This window comes from Melospiza georgiana, chromosome 10, assembly GCF_028018845.1.
Source record: "Melospiza georgiana isolate bMelGeo1 chromosome 10, bMelGeo1.pri, whole genome shotgun sequence".
NCBI lineage: Eukaryota > Metazoa > Chordata > Aves > Passeriformes > Passerellidae > Melospiza > Melospiza georgiana.
In genome coordinates this window covers 17182194-17199808 of record NC_080439.1, presented here as the reverse complement: position 1 = coordinate 17199808, position 17615 = coordinate 17182194, and the positions used below count along the sequence as shown (strand labels likewise).

The window sequence follows — 17615 nt, the reverse complement described above, 5'->3', positions numbered from 1 at the left end:
ACAGAGTGGGAAGCTGCACATATGTATGAGTTTGGTTAGGTGTATTTTTGATGCCCTGGGGCTCCTTGTGTGTACTTTGTGGGCTCTGTGTGCTGCTGTCCTGCCTGTGCTGTCTCCTGCCATCCCTGCAGTTCCTCCCATGGCTCTGTGCTGCTCCTCTGCTGGCTCCCTCACCCACCATGGGCGCTGTGCACCCAGCCAGGGGCCCATGGCCACACCAGGATCCCACTGGGGCACAGCCCCTGGCCCTGGCCACCCCTCCCTTCCTTCCTCATGGAGCAATGGAGCAGGGTTGGTTGGCCCTCCCAGGGAAGGGGAATGTGCTGCCCCTGGCTGCTTGTTGCATCTTCAGGAAACTCAATGTGTGTGACTGCAAGAGCTGAAGCTTTTGATAACCATGGGTTTTGCTTTTCCTTATTTTCCAAAATCTAATTACCAATATCTAATTTTTTGTTGTTGTTGTGACTTGATAGGTTCCTTTTTAACTTGCTACAGTTAATAAACATAAAGTGATGCAAAACTGTCTGCTTATGCAGAATATTCCAGTACAGAAGGCTTTTCCCACTGGTTTTACTCTAAACAGTAAACCCCCCCATGTGGGGCTGATTTGTGTGATTTATACTGTCTTTGTGTACAGCAACATCTAGACTGGAATTTTTGATTTTTTTTTTTCTTTTGTGCCTGATTTTTGGTGGCTTCTCTAAATTTAGAACCCTTTTTTTTACAGCATTAAAAAACCTTAAAGTGAAAAGTATGTAATGTGTTAATTAGGGACTTTGGGAGGGAAACTCCTAATCTTTTGCAAGGCAGTTCTGTTGGAAGGGGAGTAAGGGACTTCAAGAACTTCAATTAAACATGTACATCTTCTGAAAGATCCACAGTAATTGAGAGCTGAGAACAGAGTGTTGGTTAATGGGATCTCTGGGTCACACTCTGAGCCTTAGAAGTCTGATGCTGCACAGCTTGTCTCTAGAGACAGGGCAGGAAAAGCTGGGGCCTGTTTTGCTCTCTGACAAGAAATCTCCCACAGGAATTGCAAGGAATACTATCTTTGCACAGCTACTTTTTTTCCCCCCCAAAAAATACATTTTTGGGAATGTACAAAAATACATTTTTACATTTATTATGTTAGTGGCTCAGCTGCTGTTCCTTTGCTTCAGCTTTGAAGGCTAAACAGTGTATATATATATATATATATATATATATACATAGTTTCTAAAATGATGGATTCCTCGTATGCTGTGTCATTGTGTGTTGCTGTATCCCCAGAGCCACCAGGGTGTTGGTCTGCCCCGCTCTGCTGGCCCTGTGGGAATGTCTGGGGATGCTCCCCTGCTCCAGGGTGCTGTGGCAGCTCCTGGTGTGGGTGACCCACCCCTGTGCAGAGACTGCAAACGTGGGATGAATGCAAGAGCCATTTCTGTGCCAACAGCTGGGCAGTTTATTTATGGCGACTCATACATCCAGGAGAGTTTCTTGTAGTCTGAGCACTTGAGGTTTTTCAAATCAGACATTCTACAGTTGGTGAGAAGGGTAATTTTTGTGAAATTACCTGTTTCTGTGTCTGTGAATGTTGAGGCTTATTACGTCTTGCTTTGGAAATGCTCTAAAAATTCAGACTTTATGTACAGCCTTAATTGCTGCCCATTAAAACCTCTCTGATCCAGATTGAGTAGCAATGGAGATGGATGGAAGAATGATTTGCTGAAAGGGCTTCAGGCATTGTGGAAGGCATCAGGTCACTGCAGTACATTAAGGAAAGCTAATCTAAAGATAGGAGTTACTTAAAATTAGAGATTGAATAAATTTCTGGGAATGTTAGGAGATGTTAACACAAATAATGGATTTTTCTGCACTGGGGTTAGAATGAGAATAAAAAGGGAAGGCACTTGACAAAGCACTGCACTCTGCTTTCTGCAGAGGCAGTGGGTGTAGATAGTAAATGTGAGCTCACTGCAGTCTGAAGGTGCACGGAGGAGGTTTGCTGTACCTACAGTGCTTTGGGATCACAACAAGTGCAAACATCACTTTATTACCATGCGCTGCCAAGCACCAAGTGGAGCAATCCTGTGGCACTCTGAGTGCCTGACATGTGGCTGTGGCATCGTGTCACAGACAGGCTCTGTTTGTCCCCTGCCACACACAGGCTGTCACAACTGCTGGTGTAGAGTTAAAAAAAAAGGTGTTAAAAATCCAACCAAATGTGTGTGATTTCTGATAGAAAAGGAGTGAAAGAAAAAAAAAAGGTTTTAAGAATCAGAATGGAATCATGTGGAATGACTTGGATCTGAAAATATTTTTTTAGCTCCACATTTCTTTTAGAACCTGATAAACTTACTTTCCCCCACAAAACAGTTACTGGAATCAAAAGGTTTTATCCCTCATCCCATGAGGTTGCAAGTATAAAAGCATTACCTTAGGGATGTGTCTGATCCTCTCTGAGCTAAAGCACACATAATTCCCAATACCTTGGGGATTAATGCTTGAGTGAGGAGGTAGTGGTGCCAGCAGAGGGCTTTCTGTGGGGCCAGGTTAAGTGTCACCAAATACAGTTCCAGGATCTCCGACAGGAGCATTGGAACTGCTAATTGCACTGGGGGTGTTCTCTAAGTGGCAGATGAGAGTTGAGACACTCAGACTGATTGCTCTGTCACACAGCCAGGCACAGCATAGAGCTCTTATCCTAAAGGGATGCCAGTAACTCATCTGCGGCCTCTGTGACTGAGAGATGGGGAAACACTCCTCTGACCCTGGCATTTCCAAAAATGGTGACTCATCTTTTCTGTTCATTGGTGCACAAATCAATTCAAGTTGTGGGATTTTTTATGGTACTTGAATGGATGCAAGTTCTTTCCATCTTGCTTTTGTCATCTCTGTGCAGTTTGCCTCATCTCTGCATTAAAAGCCGATGAAGAGACTGGAGCTTCTAATGGCTTTTGCACTGAGTCACAAATGCATGTCTAGACTCCTTAGACAATTTTTGTTTTCTCACTAGCATGTAGGGTGAGAGTTTCTCTTTAGTAAACTAGTTACACAGCCAGCTCCAAGCATAAGTTTTCCTACTTGGTGAGTTTTACAAGCGTATGTCAAAGCTGTATCTTAACTTAGTGTGTCTGTGCTGAGACCTTCATGGTCCCTTCTCAGTTCTCATCTTTAGGAAGTTCTTTCATCTTGTATTTACACAGCCAATGTAGATATTTTTAATTTTGGGGGAGGATGGAGTGAGACTAGATTGGTTCCTTAGCTCCTCCCCTGAATTAAAACTCCTATTTGTCTGTCTGTCTGTATGTCTATCTATCTATCTATCTATCTATCTATCTATCTATCTATCTATCTATCTATCTAATCTCCTTATTTCCTGGACTGACAGGTGTACCTACAAAATGTGACTCATATTTGCCTGTTGCTCCTGCTAAGAGTGTGAGGTTTCTTTGTGGTGCCCTAGTCCCAAATGGCAGCAGCAAACCATTTCTAGACATATTCAAGAAGTGGCCAAATCATGGCCTAAGCAATGTGTGCCGTTGTGTGACTTCCCAGCTCTGCAGGGCTGGGTGTCACCTTTTGGAAGAGAGAAACATGTTAGGTGGGGTACATCTAATGAAATAATCTAGCTACCAAATCCAGACATCGAATGAAATTTCATGCAGAATAAAATGAATAAATGAAGCGCTAAAGTGTTGCTGTTTGCAATGTATCTACTGGTATGCTTAAAAAGACAACCTTGTGGCTGTTTACTTAAAATGTTGGAGTGGGAATCTGCTGCTGGTGGCAGGTGCAGCTCTTTTCCCTGCCCACTCAGAGCCTTGTGCTGCCCTGGCCCTGCTCTGCAGCTGTGCTTGCTGAGCCCAGGCCCAGGCAGGAGCTGAATCTTCCAGCTTCCAGTGGCACCTCTGTGTGGGGTGATCCTGTGAGATCCCCCCAGGACAGGGCTGGAGGCGCCTGGAAAAATTCAGTGTTGAGGGCTGCTGTCAGCAGCACCTGGCAGCAAATGGCAGGGACTATAATGAGGCAAATTTTAAATGAAGTAGTTCAGTAATTGCAGTTTAAGTTTTTCACCTCAAGATGCATTTCCAGTGAAAGCAGTGGTGGCTTTGTCTACTGATGTTGAAATTTCAAACTTAGCATGTCAATACCTTTTATGAAATACACCTGATTACCCTGGAGGGAAGGCTGATCCCATCTCTTAGAAGGGTTTGTCCTCGTGACTGCTGCCTTAGTCTGAACGGATTTCTGCTCTGCAGGAAATGTGGCTGTGCTACCACTACAGCTTTCATTCTAGTACCAAAGCTGAACTTCATTTCTTGACTCTTCTTATAGCAAACTGTTTGGTTTAAGGATTGGGAACTGTACAATATTTTAAGTGTTTGTTATATTTTTCTACTTCACTAAAACAATAACATTCTCTCATTTCCAGGGTTGCACACAGAAGTATATTGTGAAGAACTACTTCTACTACTACTTGTTCAAGTTTTCAGCTGCTTTGGGTGAAGAGATTTTTTATATCACTTTCCTTCCATTTACCTACTGGAATATAGATCACTCTGTGTCTAGAAGAATGATAATTGTTTGGTCTGTAAGTATTTCTATGATTAATTTCAACTTTAATTCTGTATCCATAGCAATTTAATATTTAAGAACAAGAACAACCCTCCAACAAAATCCTTTCAAACCAAAGAAGCACCAACATTATTCATGTGCAGCTCATGTTTAAGAAGAAAAGGCATTGCAATAATGAGAGAGGAGGCGAGAGGCATCATCTGACTCAGGGTTTCTTCATCTCTGCCACATCTTGGGCTGACTTTTTTTCAGCACAATCACTGACTGAGCTGCTTTTGATATAGTTTGCACAGAATAGTTGGGGAAACACTTCCTTCCCAGTGCATCATAGTATTTCAGGGATTGTTTTTCATCACTTTAGGAAATCTTTCTCTTATTCTCATTTTTTCTGTGTAATTTCATATGGTTCTGGCTTGGTTGAAGTTACTATAAACCTGGTAGTAAAGGGATATGCAGGCTGCAGTGGAATAAGCCGGGTGTTTCTGCAGTCACTTGACAGGGGAAAGATCAGATGGTCTGTTGAAGTCTAAGGCTTGAAAGCATTGATTTTTATTAATAGAGAGCATTCACAATTTAACTGACTTCAGCATTGCTTCAGCATGGGTTTGGGGTATCCAGAATAATGCATTTCCATTGTAGCACTGAAAACCAGGAGATAACCAGGTACTTCAGGCCAGGACTGGCTGTTTTGTCACTGCCATTGCTCACCTTGGTATTGATCAGATAGTGCTGCCCAAATAAAACCATTTTAGAACAGAGAAGGGAGGTAGGGAGCACCTCTGCTAGGTGCAAGAGCCTGAAGGTTTTACTATCAATCTACACTGACTTAAGAAACTGAATCTTGGTAAAAACTTAAATATGATATCCAAGTTTATCTATTTACAGTGAAGCTTCTCCGTGATCCAGTCAGTTCTGGTTAATAACATTTTGTCTTTTGACCAAATAATATCATAAGAAATAATAAAAACAACCTGAATTGAGTCATACACTTCAAATACACCTCGTCTTGGACAGAATACATCAGTTGCTCTGTGCCAATAACTTTAGTCAGTACATTTTATAAAGAGAACATGAAAAATAACTTGCAGATGAAATTTAGAAGTAGGTGGACACAGTATAACTAGAGCTGGGTTTTGGCCAGGAGTACACCTACAGCTTCTGGAAATGTGCTACAGAAGATGAAAATTGGTAGTCACTGCCTTCTGGGTTTGCATATTGCTCAAAAAATGAGCCTTTGGAGTACTTTACATGCATTTCTGTAGATTTGCTTTGTCTTTTCCTTGCAAGGAGTTCATCTGAGTATTGGCCAGACCTAGTCTGACTTAGAGTATTCAAACATCTGATATTATGATAATTAATATTATTTTTCACTTACTGAGTTGTGGAGCTGCACTTTATACTGAAAAGGGGAAACTGTTTTAAATACATGGGCTTGCAACAATCTGTATTTTTAAAAGATTAATTGTATGTAACTGTGAAATGGCTAAAAATGTCCTTGCAGGCCATGTGTCAATGCTGTGGCATGCTCAGCTGGGAGGGTCTCTGCAGGTGAGCAGGGAGTGGCACTCACAGTGCTGCTGCTGATCTAACAGTCATTAAATCATACAGTGGCTTGGCTAGGAAAGCACCTTAAAAATCACCTGTTTCCATCCCCCTGCTGTGGGCAGGGACACCTTCCACCAGACCAGGCTGCTCCAAGCCCCGTCCAGCCCGGCCCCAGATGCCTTGGTCATGGATGTGACATTTGTCTCAGCTGCAAGGGAAACACCAAGGTGTCAGTGGCACAGAGCTGTGCTTTTATCTAAATTGGAAGGTTTTTGTGATGGACTTTTGAAGAAATGCTTCTGAATGTATGATGATGTGTGGCTAAGAACTGTGCTAGCTGACAGTAAAAATCCAGGCATCCTGACAGTCTCAGACAGCAGCTGTGAGTGGAGGGCTGGGAAGAGCATGGAGGGATAATTGCAGGACCCAGGCATGCTCTGCAGAAGGCTCTTATCCATCTGGGGAAAGGGGCTGGTATCAAAGGAGAGCCCCAAGGGAAAGGCAGGAGTAGTTCTCCTCTAAAGGGGTTGCTGAGGATGAGGAGAGGTTGTTAGTGAAGCTCCTCAGCAGGGAGAGAGAGTGGACCAGCAATGGCTTTTTCAAGAGCCTGGGACAAAGCACGTGGATATGCTGGGAACATGGCTGGCAGGGATGATGGTGACACAGAGGGTGACACCGCTGGCCAGGATAAGTGGCTCTGGAGAATGAGGGTGCTGAGGGTGATACTTTTGGGCTGTTTCCCACTTAAACTGTGAGTTTCTGCTGCAAGTGGGAAATGACAATGTTGGTCCGGATGAATCATGGGAGTTTCTTCCCTTAAAAATTAAAGCAGCATTAATGGTGTTTACAAAGACTTCCTGCCATCTTATCTGTAATAGTTTATGCAGAGCCAGTCACCCCCTTTTGAGAAAGATAATTTCAAATTGGAGCAGGGCCAGGGATGATTAAAGAACACACTATTTTCTGAGCAGAGACTGAAAGCTTAGATAAATCCCTAGCAAAATGAAGTTGGAGAGAGAATGGGGCTGGCTGCAAAAACCATGGGAAGGAAGGAGCTTCTTAAAATAAAACTACAGTCACAAGAAGAAACACGCATAAGGCAGTCATAAATAATTTCAGTTGAAGCCAAAGGTTGTGAAATAGCTCTAGAAGGGTGAAGGGCAGAAAGAAAAATTATAAAGAGTTTATTTCAGCAGCAGCAGAGGAGTGGACTTGGAACCCAGAAATGTCTTCTGCAGCCCTGGGTCCCCAGAGCCAGCTGCTTGTGCTTTTCTGTTCAGGTGGATGGCTGTGGGAAATGCTGACTGGCTTTTTGTATCCAGATGCTTTGGCAGCCTAAAGCAGCATGTTGTGCTTCCATGGGGCCTTGCCCCTGAGGATTCAGGGTATATATGCAGGCTTTGGCTTTACCTTTGTGAACAGATGGAGGAAATAACTGCATGAAACCTCTGAGCAAGGTGCTGAGTCAGTAATGGAGGTCCCCTGGTGTCTGCTTCTCTTCTCCAGCAATTTGAAGTAAACACTCTTGAAACTGCACAGGCAAGGCTTTGATGCCTGTGACTCTTGCAATTTCAGCCAGGAAGTGCAGAGATGAGAAACAGCTTCACACAGTCCCCAAATGTACTTTAAATTTACTGCACATCTCAGCTCAAGAGGTGAAAGCTCACTTTATTTCTGTTTGTTTGCTTTTTACTTTTTGTACTGCTTCAAGTTTGAAATCTTTATTTTGGTGTGGAATTTCAAGGGCAGAGACCTGGAAAAAATACTTACTGTTTCAGTTTGCTCTTCAGCATGCCTGGAAATCTCTTTTTCTGTGTTTTTTCCTCAGGCCACACCCCTTCATAGCCTATAAAACTTTAATTTATGCAATGTAAATATGAGCTGGCCAGCAAGGACTTTGTTGGGGCAGGTGTGGGAGCTTTTGGCATGTGACAGTGATAAGTGCTGACTCAGGGCTAGGTGGCACCTCTGAAGGGAGGCAGGGTTTGGGTGTCTGGTGATGCCAGGCTGTGTGTGCCCCTCGGGGCTCCCTGAGCAGCACTGGGTGGGACATCTGCAGCAATCTGAGCAGGCTCTGGGTCTGAATCCATAGCAGCTCAGCTTTCCATCTTGCTTTTCTGAGGAACAGTTTTCTGAAGACTGTCAGCACTTGGTTACTCAGCAGTGATGAGCCCTGAACTCCCTCTCAGGGTAACCAGGAGTTTCCTAACCAGCAGGAGTTCACCTGCAATTGTGATGCCACTGATATTGCTGCGCAGTGATTGAAAACAGCCTTGGAAGCAAACTCTGGGTTTAACAATTCTTATGTTTGTTAGTTTTAATGCCTTTGCAACACTTCACTGAAACAAGCCTGGAGCTGCTGACAAACACAGTCACTTGAAAGCCAAGCTCCAAATATTGCACAGCACAAGAACACGTAAAACTGTATTCAGGCACATGAGTAACTACATGTCAGCATGCAAAAATAAATGGTGTGTGCAAGTTGATAAAGTGTTGATTGAAAGGGAATTTTGCAAGAGCTGGCAGCTGTACTCCACCCTTGAAGAAAAAGTGCCAATAAGGCTTTCATAACTGAGACAAGCTCTGAATCATTTAAGGTGAAGTTTCAACTGGAAACCTTTTGTATTTCAATAGAACTTCTAGGTGTAACAGTTTACAGCTTTAGATGTTAGATAACAAACCAGATCAATGTGACAGTACTTTTCCCTGCTGCCAGGAGCCTGGACCCAAATTTCCCTCTCTAAGCCTATTATAAGACAGTCAACTACCTTATAGATTTTGTCTAAAGGCTTCTTTTAAAGACAGAATGAATGTGTGAGGGTGTTGGCTGGTTGTGCTTCTGGAGGCTCAAGGTTCTACTAATCTGGTTCCGGTTTTGTGTTTCTGGAGCCTGAATTAAGACAAAGTCCTCCTTCTTTTTATATATATAGATAGAGAACTTTTTTGGAAGCTGCCCATGCTGTGTCTTCCCTGTCCCCCTGCCTCCTGCTGCCCTGTGCTGTGGATGCTGTGTTGCTTGGTGGGCTGGAGACCTGCCTATTGGATTTGCTGTTGCCATCATGGCTGGGACAGCCCAAGGGTTTGAGCATCCCACCAGCTGAATGTGACCTTGGGCCCTGGCCAAACCCTTGGGAAATGCAAAGCTCCTGTGCAGCCAACACAAGGGTGATGTATTTTCTGGGAAGCAACAACCACACTGGAAATGGCAGGTGCTGGAGCTCCAGGAGAGCCAGCTGCCCTCTGCCAGGGTGTGTGGGGCTCCAGGAGAGCCAGCTGCCCTCTGCCAGGGTGTGTGGGGCTCCAGGAGAGCCAGCTGCCCTCTGCCAGGGTGTGTGGGGCTCCAGGAGAGCCAGCTGCCCTCTGCCAGGGTGTGTGGGGCTCCAGGAGAGCCAGCTGCCCTCTGCCAGGGTGTGTGTGGGGCTCTAGGAGAGCCAGCTGCCCTCTGCCAAGGTGTGTGTGCCTCGAGGAGGGTCCCATCTCTGCTGCTGGGGTTGGCACACGGGGAGCAGCCTGGTGCTTCAGGAGGGGCTGGGGAGCAGGACACAGTCTGAGGGTGGCTTAGGGCCCCAGGCTGGTGCTGTCTGGGGCTCCTCTGCCCTGCAGGGCTTCCTCCAGCCGGGCTGCTGCCAGGGCAAGGGGCCAGCAGGGCTGCTCAGTGACTTCCATGGTGTGCTTTCCTGGAGCCAAGCCTTAGCTCTTGGCATTGACTGGGGGCAGGAGAACTACCTCCACAAGGACAGGCTTTTCCTTGCCCTGCTCCTCTTCCACTCTGCACCAAGTGATGCCTGAGGGACACAGCCACAGCCAGAAACTGCTGCAGTGTTTATCTGGTCACTTCACTAGGGGGAGGCTGAGAACAGGACTGTGCAGGCTGGGTGCTTGGCTTAATTTCTGTATGAGAAATCAAAGTCACGCCTGCCTCAGCTACCACATGCAGTCTTTACTGCTGCTTGACTAATCTGCAAATGTTTATTAATAGTGCATCTTTCTTTTTTTTTCTTCAATATGCTTGGTCACTCCTATCAGTGCACAGTGCTTGTGAAAGAAACCCAAAGTAACATCATTTTCAAACTGTAAATTTCCTTTCTGGGAAGATGACATATACTACTGCAGACCAGAGTTTCTATTTTGGAGCTAAACCAGCAGATTCAAAGTCAGGCTGCCACAGTGTGAGTCTCAGGGCAGAAATTGCCAATGCTATTTGACCATGGGTCTTCTCTAGAATTTTGCCTTGTCCTTTCAACAGATCAATAATGAAGATAAGGACAGCTGCAAAATCAGAAGCTGAAAACAAATATGATCTGGTTCCCCTCTGTTAGCTGAAATATTACAGAATAAAAAAAGAATTGCTCCTCCTGACCTTCACAGGCCAGTGGGAGGCTCAGGTGTGTCCATCCTGTGCAGGGGTTGTAGCAGGGCAGGGATGAAGGAGGATGTCACACACAGCCCACCTGCAGCACTGAGCATGTTTTCTCCATCCTGCCAGGGCTGGAGTCTGGGCAGTTGCCACAGGAATTTTCCACAGGGGAAATTGCACTCTGTGGCAGTGCTGCCACACCTCTGCACAGGGCTTAGTTGTGTCTGTCTGCACTGTGGTGGTAAATCTGCCTCCAGAGCTCCTGCTTCCTGTCATGGGAGTGATGCATGTGAGGAGTGAGGGGAAACCATTGCAAATGCCAGACAACACCTGCAGGTGAGAAAAACCCTCCTCTTACATGGTTGACTTACACACCAGAGGCATAGGAATGTCAGGGAAACAGGGCACTTCATGGCACTCAGATGCTCAGAAGGAGGAGAGCAGCCCCACACCCCAGAGGGATCTCCTGCAGATGTTAGAACAAATGAAGAGGTATCCACACCTGTGTGGATGCTAATGCCTCAAATTTGGTTCTGCAGCTGTTCACTAAAGCAAAATCTGTTAAAATACAAAGATAGGTTTGTCTTGTTTATCCTGATGCAAAGGCTCAGGTGAAGAAGTATTTTTGGAGATAGACCATATATATGACTCAGAGCAAATGAAGAGGAAGCGCTCAGAAAAAGACTACAGAGGCTGTCTTGCTGCTATAGCAACTGCCAATTGCCTTTGTGTAGTAAAATGTAATGCTCTTCACCCAAAGTGGCAATAAAGCCTTGCCTTTGCTTCACCTGGAGTCCTGGCTTGCTGTAAAGGATTGCTATTGCCCTTAGCACAGGCCAGCCCTGCTGTAGTGGTAGGCAGCAGAGTCTGAGCAAGGTCTTGGGTTTAAGTTGCTTACAGTTTTGGGATTTTTTTTTGGTTGTTTGCTTGTTTTTATTGCTGCTTAAATTTTTTAAGGATTTAACCCGGTGGAGTTCAGAGCCATTTCCACTGCATTGGGAAAACATGGATGTGCATGAGAGAAGGGCAGGGGTGGGCACTGCCCACTGGGTCCCACTAGTGCCACTCCTGCACGGGGCTGTCTGCAGGGAGGGCACCCACTGCCTGGGCCAGGCAACTCTACCAGGAGCTCTGTTTGCTTTGCTGTGCTGTGGGCAAAGAGCCTGAGCAGAGCCTGGGCAGAGCTGTGCCCCTGCAGCCCCTGCAAGCCTGCACAGAGCTGTGCCCCCCAGCCCCTGCAGCCCGTGGGGTGCAGGTGACACAGCCCCACCTGTGCAGGGTGGCCTTTAGCAATGTGCACCTGCTGTCCATTCTCTCGGGCAGCCTGCCAGTTCAGCTGCTGGGGGGTGTTTCAACCCGGCCTCAAGTGCCACAATTCAGGATAATGTGTGTAAAGTCATGTGCACGGTACCCAAATGAGCTAAAGGCAAAGGTCTGGTGCTTCAGAGATCAGTGCTTAGTGTGGGCATATTCTGGAGTCTCCTGCATGTTCTATGAAAGTCATCTCACCTCTCCTTACTGCCTATACAATTTGTTTCCAAAAAGTAGAAGGGCCAGATTTTAATCCGGGATGCCAGGAAGGGGAGGGTGTTGTTAGGATGCCTGATATTTTCACTTACCCATCCCACCTCCAACATTCAGTCTGTTTTTCACCATCACAGGAGTCCTAGCATAGCCTTCATTTTTGAGATGACTCATTTCCTTTTCTGCAATGCTCTTATGTTCTAGTGCTAACAATACTTCCACAAGTGGAAGTCATTATTATAGAGGAGTGCTGATAAACTGGCTCATCCTACCTTGCCTCTCAGATGGTATCACAAATGGCAGCCTCAATGTTTTATGTTCTGCCTGAGAAAGCAATTTTTCTTTCAACCTTGGAATTTAATTAACTTCCAAACATGTGCCTGCATCCATTTGGAAACTGAAGGCATTAACTAAATAAAGCCACACAGTAGGTTTTTAAAAGATGTTTGTTCCTTGAGCCTTTGTTTACTGTGCACAGTGTGGGGCAGGGTATTCACTGCCTTGCCTGTGGTGTGTGTGTCCACAGGAGCAGCCAGGTGTGTCCCACCTGCTGATAATGAGGCAGTGATGTGATTCACATGATAAAGGGAGGGATAAAGGAGGCAAAGGCACCAGCAGTCACTTTTCCAGGCCCTGGTGCTGGCTGTAAGTCTAGCACTCTCTGGCATGTCTGTACTGTAGAGAGAAGTGTGTGACTGGCTTTTTCCTGGTCCTGACTTGTGAATCCTGAATCCTATCATCTTTCTTTTAATGTGAATTCATTCTTTAAATGGCTGATGAGAGAGAGAGGGATGCAGTGTGCCTGGTGACAAATGTGGCAGTGGGTGATTGTGTTGCTGTTCCAGCATATGGCCAACACCAGTAGCAAGGGAAGGATGTTATTTTAAGCCCCCTCCTTTGCTGGTGGAAGCATGAGAAGCAGAAGAGTGAGCTGTCTCACACAGCAACTGAGCTTTCATGGTAGTTAACCTGATTTTGGTACTAAAAAAAAAAAAAAGAAAAAAGGTTTGCTTGGCTTTGTTTTAAAAAGTCTCCCCTGCCTATATGTGGCTACATTATGTAAAGGGAGGAGGGCTACAAGAGAAAGCAAATACATCCTACAGGGACAGCCTGGTTAACTTTTCTCAGATGTCCTCACTGTGGATGCTGAGAGCCTACTGCCTTTGGGAAGAGGGTGCTGAGGAGCCAAGGATGCCCATGGCTGGATGGGCAGCACCTCTCAGGGATGCTGGACAGCATTGCCCCTTGCCTCTGCTTCCCTTGCTGACCTGAGAATGTTACATTTCCCCTAAAATTACTGTGGTGCTGTGCTTTAGAGTGAATTAATGCAGCCCTTGCTTAAACCTCTGGTGTTCCAAGCAGGGAATAGAAGCCTTTTACTGGGGAGTAAGGCAGGAGAACTGGTAGCTCATGTTGCCTGTCCAGTTTTCCCTCTGCTGCCTCTGTGAGGATGCTGAGGCTGTCATTTAATAACCACAGGGGTGCTGTGTCCCAGCAGGGCTCCTGCAGCTCTGGGTGACTGGGAGCTGCTGGGAATGGGGGAGCTGGGGCTGGACACAGCTGTGATTTGAAGGTGGGGTGGAAAAATTTCTCTTATGGCTGCTTTCTTTGCAGGAGAGGGGCTGTAAGGGATAGGGAGGAAACTTAAACTTCTCTGGCATGGGGTGGGAGCCAGCTGTCTGTCTCAGTGTCCTGTATTGCTGAATCTCATCAGCCAACCCTCCTTTTGGTCCCACTCCTGCTCAGGTTACCACAGAGTGCAGCAAAACCGCCACTTCCTTTGCTGGCTGAGCTAATGGAAACCCCTTTAATAATTCAGGGGATAAATTCCCCGCTTGGAGGGCTGGATTCTGCAGGAAAAAGCACAGAAATACAAGTGGTTCTTGGGTGGGCTCCATGGGGATTGCCTGTGCTGACTGACAGCCTGTGGCCTTTCCTGTCCCCAGATAGTGATGTACATAGGCCAGGTCTCCAAGGACATCCTGAAGTGGCCTCGGCCCCTGTCACCACCTGTGGTGAAGCTGGAGATGAGGACAAATGCAGAGTATGGGATGCCATCCACCCACGCCATGGCAGCTACAGCCATCTCCTTCTCCTTCTTCATTGCTACCATGAACCAGTACAAGGTAGGGGTACAAAAAGAAAAAAAACAAACAGAAGAAGAAAAAGAAAATACATTAAGAAAAGAAAAGGCTTGTTGCAAATCCAAAGATGTTGCTACTTCCAGAGGAGTTCTGTATTTATTTTCACACATGTGTATTCTTCTCTGTGCTTACCTGTAGCTGGTCAATAATAGACACAAAAAGAAATGTGGTGGAAATGTCCTTTTTTGCAGCAGCTCTCGGAGCTGCTGGCAGGCTGCACTGCCCTGCTGTAGTTTGGTGGGGCCACTGTTTTTGCATGTGGGGTGACCATGCAGGGAAGGTGCCTGGCAGCCAGCATTTTGTGTTCACCCCATGCCCATCAAGTCAGTGCTGCACACTGGGACATGCTGGCTCCCAGGGAAACCAAAGCAGCTCTGTGTCACATGGTTTCTGTATGAAAGGAAAAGCATTCCTGGAAATCCCCTGGCTCCAGCCTGTGTTAGACTAACAGCACACAACATGATTGGCAAGAGGAGTAACACAACATGCTTGTCAGAGGAGTAACAGCAACTTCACTGCACTGTAGGAGCTGCAGGCTGCTTGGGGAACTCTCATCATTCTTCCTCATCATCTTCCTAAAATGTTTATTTCCTGGAAACTCATTTCTACATGATGATTATTTTCATTCCATGTAATGAATCCAAGCCTGTGTTTCCTGTACTCTAGCAATAATAACTTCCTGGCTGCATTGTATTTAACAATGTTTCTCAGCTCTCTCAAAGGATAAACCCATGTGTGGTAACTGGTCAGGGCAGCTTGACAGTGACATGGGGACAAGGAGCCATAAGAGGGAATATTTGTCATAAATTAATATTGTCATATATTTGGAAGCCAGATCCATCCCATGTGTCAGGGCTGCCAAGATGACCTGGTCAGCATCACCTTCTCCTCAATCCACAAGTGACCAGAGGGACATGCAGCTCTTCACAGGCTGTCTTGTGCTTCCTGGAAACTGCCATGAAACTGTAAAGCTGCTGTCAAATAATTAAATGGTTTAATTGCCTCTATTAAGATGGAAAAATCTCCCAGTACATTATGCTGCTATCTTCTCAACATGCCCTAATAATCATCAATTACTGATCTGGACTAGCTTGAAGGCTGCCTGCTGAGGGAGGAGTCAAGTGGGTGCAAATGCTCCAAAGGCTTAGAGACATGAGGAAAAATAGTGTTTTATGAACTGGGAGTGACATCTGCAGCTGGGTCTGAGCTCTTTATTCAGCAGGCTGGAATATGCCAGAGGAAAGGGTCAGAAGAGAGCTGTTATGCTTAGAATTTCCACAGAGGCATTTTTGTGCTGACCTGCGGCCACCCTGGTCAGTCATGAGCCTCAGGCAGAAGATAGAGACTTTGTGTCAAATTGGATGAATTAATTGCATTTATTTATATTTTGAATTGGTTTACTCTTTAAAGAAAAATCTCCCTTACGGACTGAAGGGAGTCCAGCAGCCCACTCAGTTTCAGGGTTTGAATGAGTGAATTAAGGGCTAATATGTTAAGCTTATTCTTTACCAAATGGAGCTTTTAAAAATTTTTTAATGTTGATTTATTTAAATGGTTTTTCCCATGTTTTTAGGCTACTCAGGGTATTAGGCAAAACGAGCTTCATAAGAAGATAATTAAACCTTTAAGTGTCACGGGGAAGAGTGGTCCTGACTGCTTTAATAGCTGGATTGTGGTTTCAGGCCAGACATTGATTCTCCCCACTCAGCCCGCTGCTCGAGGACTATTGATCACACTCCTGGTCACACTCTGCAGCTGTCACCGTCCCCTTGGCTGAGCTCCGGCTGCAGTGCTGCCTCAGCCATGCCTTGTACAACATGCCTTTTTCCTTAAGCTCTTTAACACTAACATGGGGTTTGCAGATAGGTATTGTAGAGAACGATTCTGCAAATACCATCTATACCCAGATGTCTCCCCAGTGAGACCAGACCTTGCAGAGGATGAAGTGACCTTCCAGCAGCGTTGAGTGTTGGTTGAGGGGGACCTTGTCTCAGGTCACATTCATCTCCTGGGGAAAGCAGAGCTCAGGAGCTCCTTCCCAGCACAAGATCCTTATGTCAGTCCAGCTGCTTGGTTTAATGATGAATTTAATTATTTTTCCCCTTTTCACAGTATCCATTCGAGCTCGGCCTCGCAGCAGCGTTTGTGTTCTCGACGTTGGTGTGCCTGAGCAGGCTCTACACAGGGATGCACACAGTCCTGGTAAGGATGTGCCTCCAGCTCTGCTTCCCTGCAGCTCCCCAGGCTGGTGGCCATGCCAGCACAGGGACAGGCAGCTGTGCCGCTGGGTTTGGGGCTGTGCACCGAGGGGAGCTGCGGGAATCCCTCGGGCCGTCGCAATTGGAGTCCGCATGGGGTGATTCCAGCGCCTGGGCCAAGCAGGGTGAGCCCTGCCCGGCACCTCAATGGAGCTCTCCATTTCGAAAGTTTAATTGCGAGGAATGCTCTTGGGCAACCACGCTGCTCCTTAGCAAAGGCCTTTGTGCAATAGTATCGCTGTTTTCAGGGAGAATAGCCGGGGCTGGCTCAGCCTGGGAGTGCCGGCAGCAGGGATTGCAGCCCCGTGAGTCACGGGCCGAAGCGCGGCCAGCGAGCTGCCCTGAGGGCTGGCCAGGCCAGGCAGGGCTCCTGTCCGCGGGCAGGCACCCAGAAATGACAGGTTTCTTCTTTTCAGCTGGAAGGAAATGCTTCCCAAGGGACTGAGATGCACAAATAGTTTGGCTGAAAATAATTATAAAATAGCTGTGATTTTATATGACAGACTTGTTGGGCGCAGTTGCTTAGAGACATCAGTGCTGCTTTAGGAAGAACTAATTTCAGTGTGCCTGTGATAGCTGGTTCATTCCTGACCAGAGGAAACTTTATTGATCTGTTATACACAATGGACAGATGGGCAGTCCAGCTTCCCAAATATGGATAAAAACTTCAGGCTGTTTCCTCATAGGAGTTTGATATGTTGTTGGTTGCATATGCATAAATAATTGAATCTTTTTTACTAAGTAATAATTATGTTTATAATGAGACTTGATGGCTGTAAGAAAGGAAGCCCTCATGAGATTAAGGTTAGCTATAAAATATAGCTTGACCTTCCCTTTCAGGCCCAGTGGATCAAAACAATATCTTACATGGAGGCTGCAGACACCCTTTCTGGGCTACTGACCTTAAGTCAATCAGTAAAAATTCTTTGCATACTTCTCTTGCTGGCCCATCATAATGAAAGACTCCTCTAAATTTAGATGGATTTTAGGGTAAAGAATAAAAAGTCCTTTGTGCTTTTGACATGATAGAAAAGGGCTGTAAAATAAAATTTTTAAAAAAGCTTCTTAGCTGAAGTGTGAGCAATGCTGCCTTCCAAAAGGGCAAATGTGCTTGGCTGGGGTCTTTATCCTGTGTGAGCCATGGTGGGGATGGGGCTGGGAAAGGCCCAGTGATCTCACACAGCCCCACTCTGCAGCAGCTTGTCACCTCAGGGAATGGCTCTGCTGTGC

At 46.0% G+C, this 17615-nt stretch overlaps 1 protein-coding gene across 1 annotated transcript in view; it reads left to right on the top strand.

The window, feature by feature from the left end:
* Positions 1 to 17615, top strand: part of SGPP2 (sphingosine-1-phosphate phosphatase 2) — a 33691-nt gene that overhangs the window by 9820 nt on the left and 6256 nt on the right. The window contains exons 2-4 of the mRNA XM_058031452.1: positions 4415 to 4573; positions 13930 to 14109; positions 16240 to 16329. Coding sequence (XP_057887435.1) covers positions 4415 to 4573; positions 13930 to 14109; positions 16240 to 16329 — 429 coding nt within the window. The remainder of the gene's footprint in view (positions 1 to 4414; positions 4574 to 13929; positions 14110 to 16239; positions 16330 to 17615) is intronic.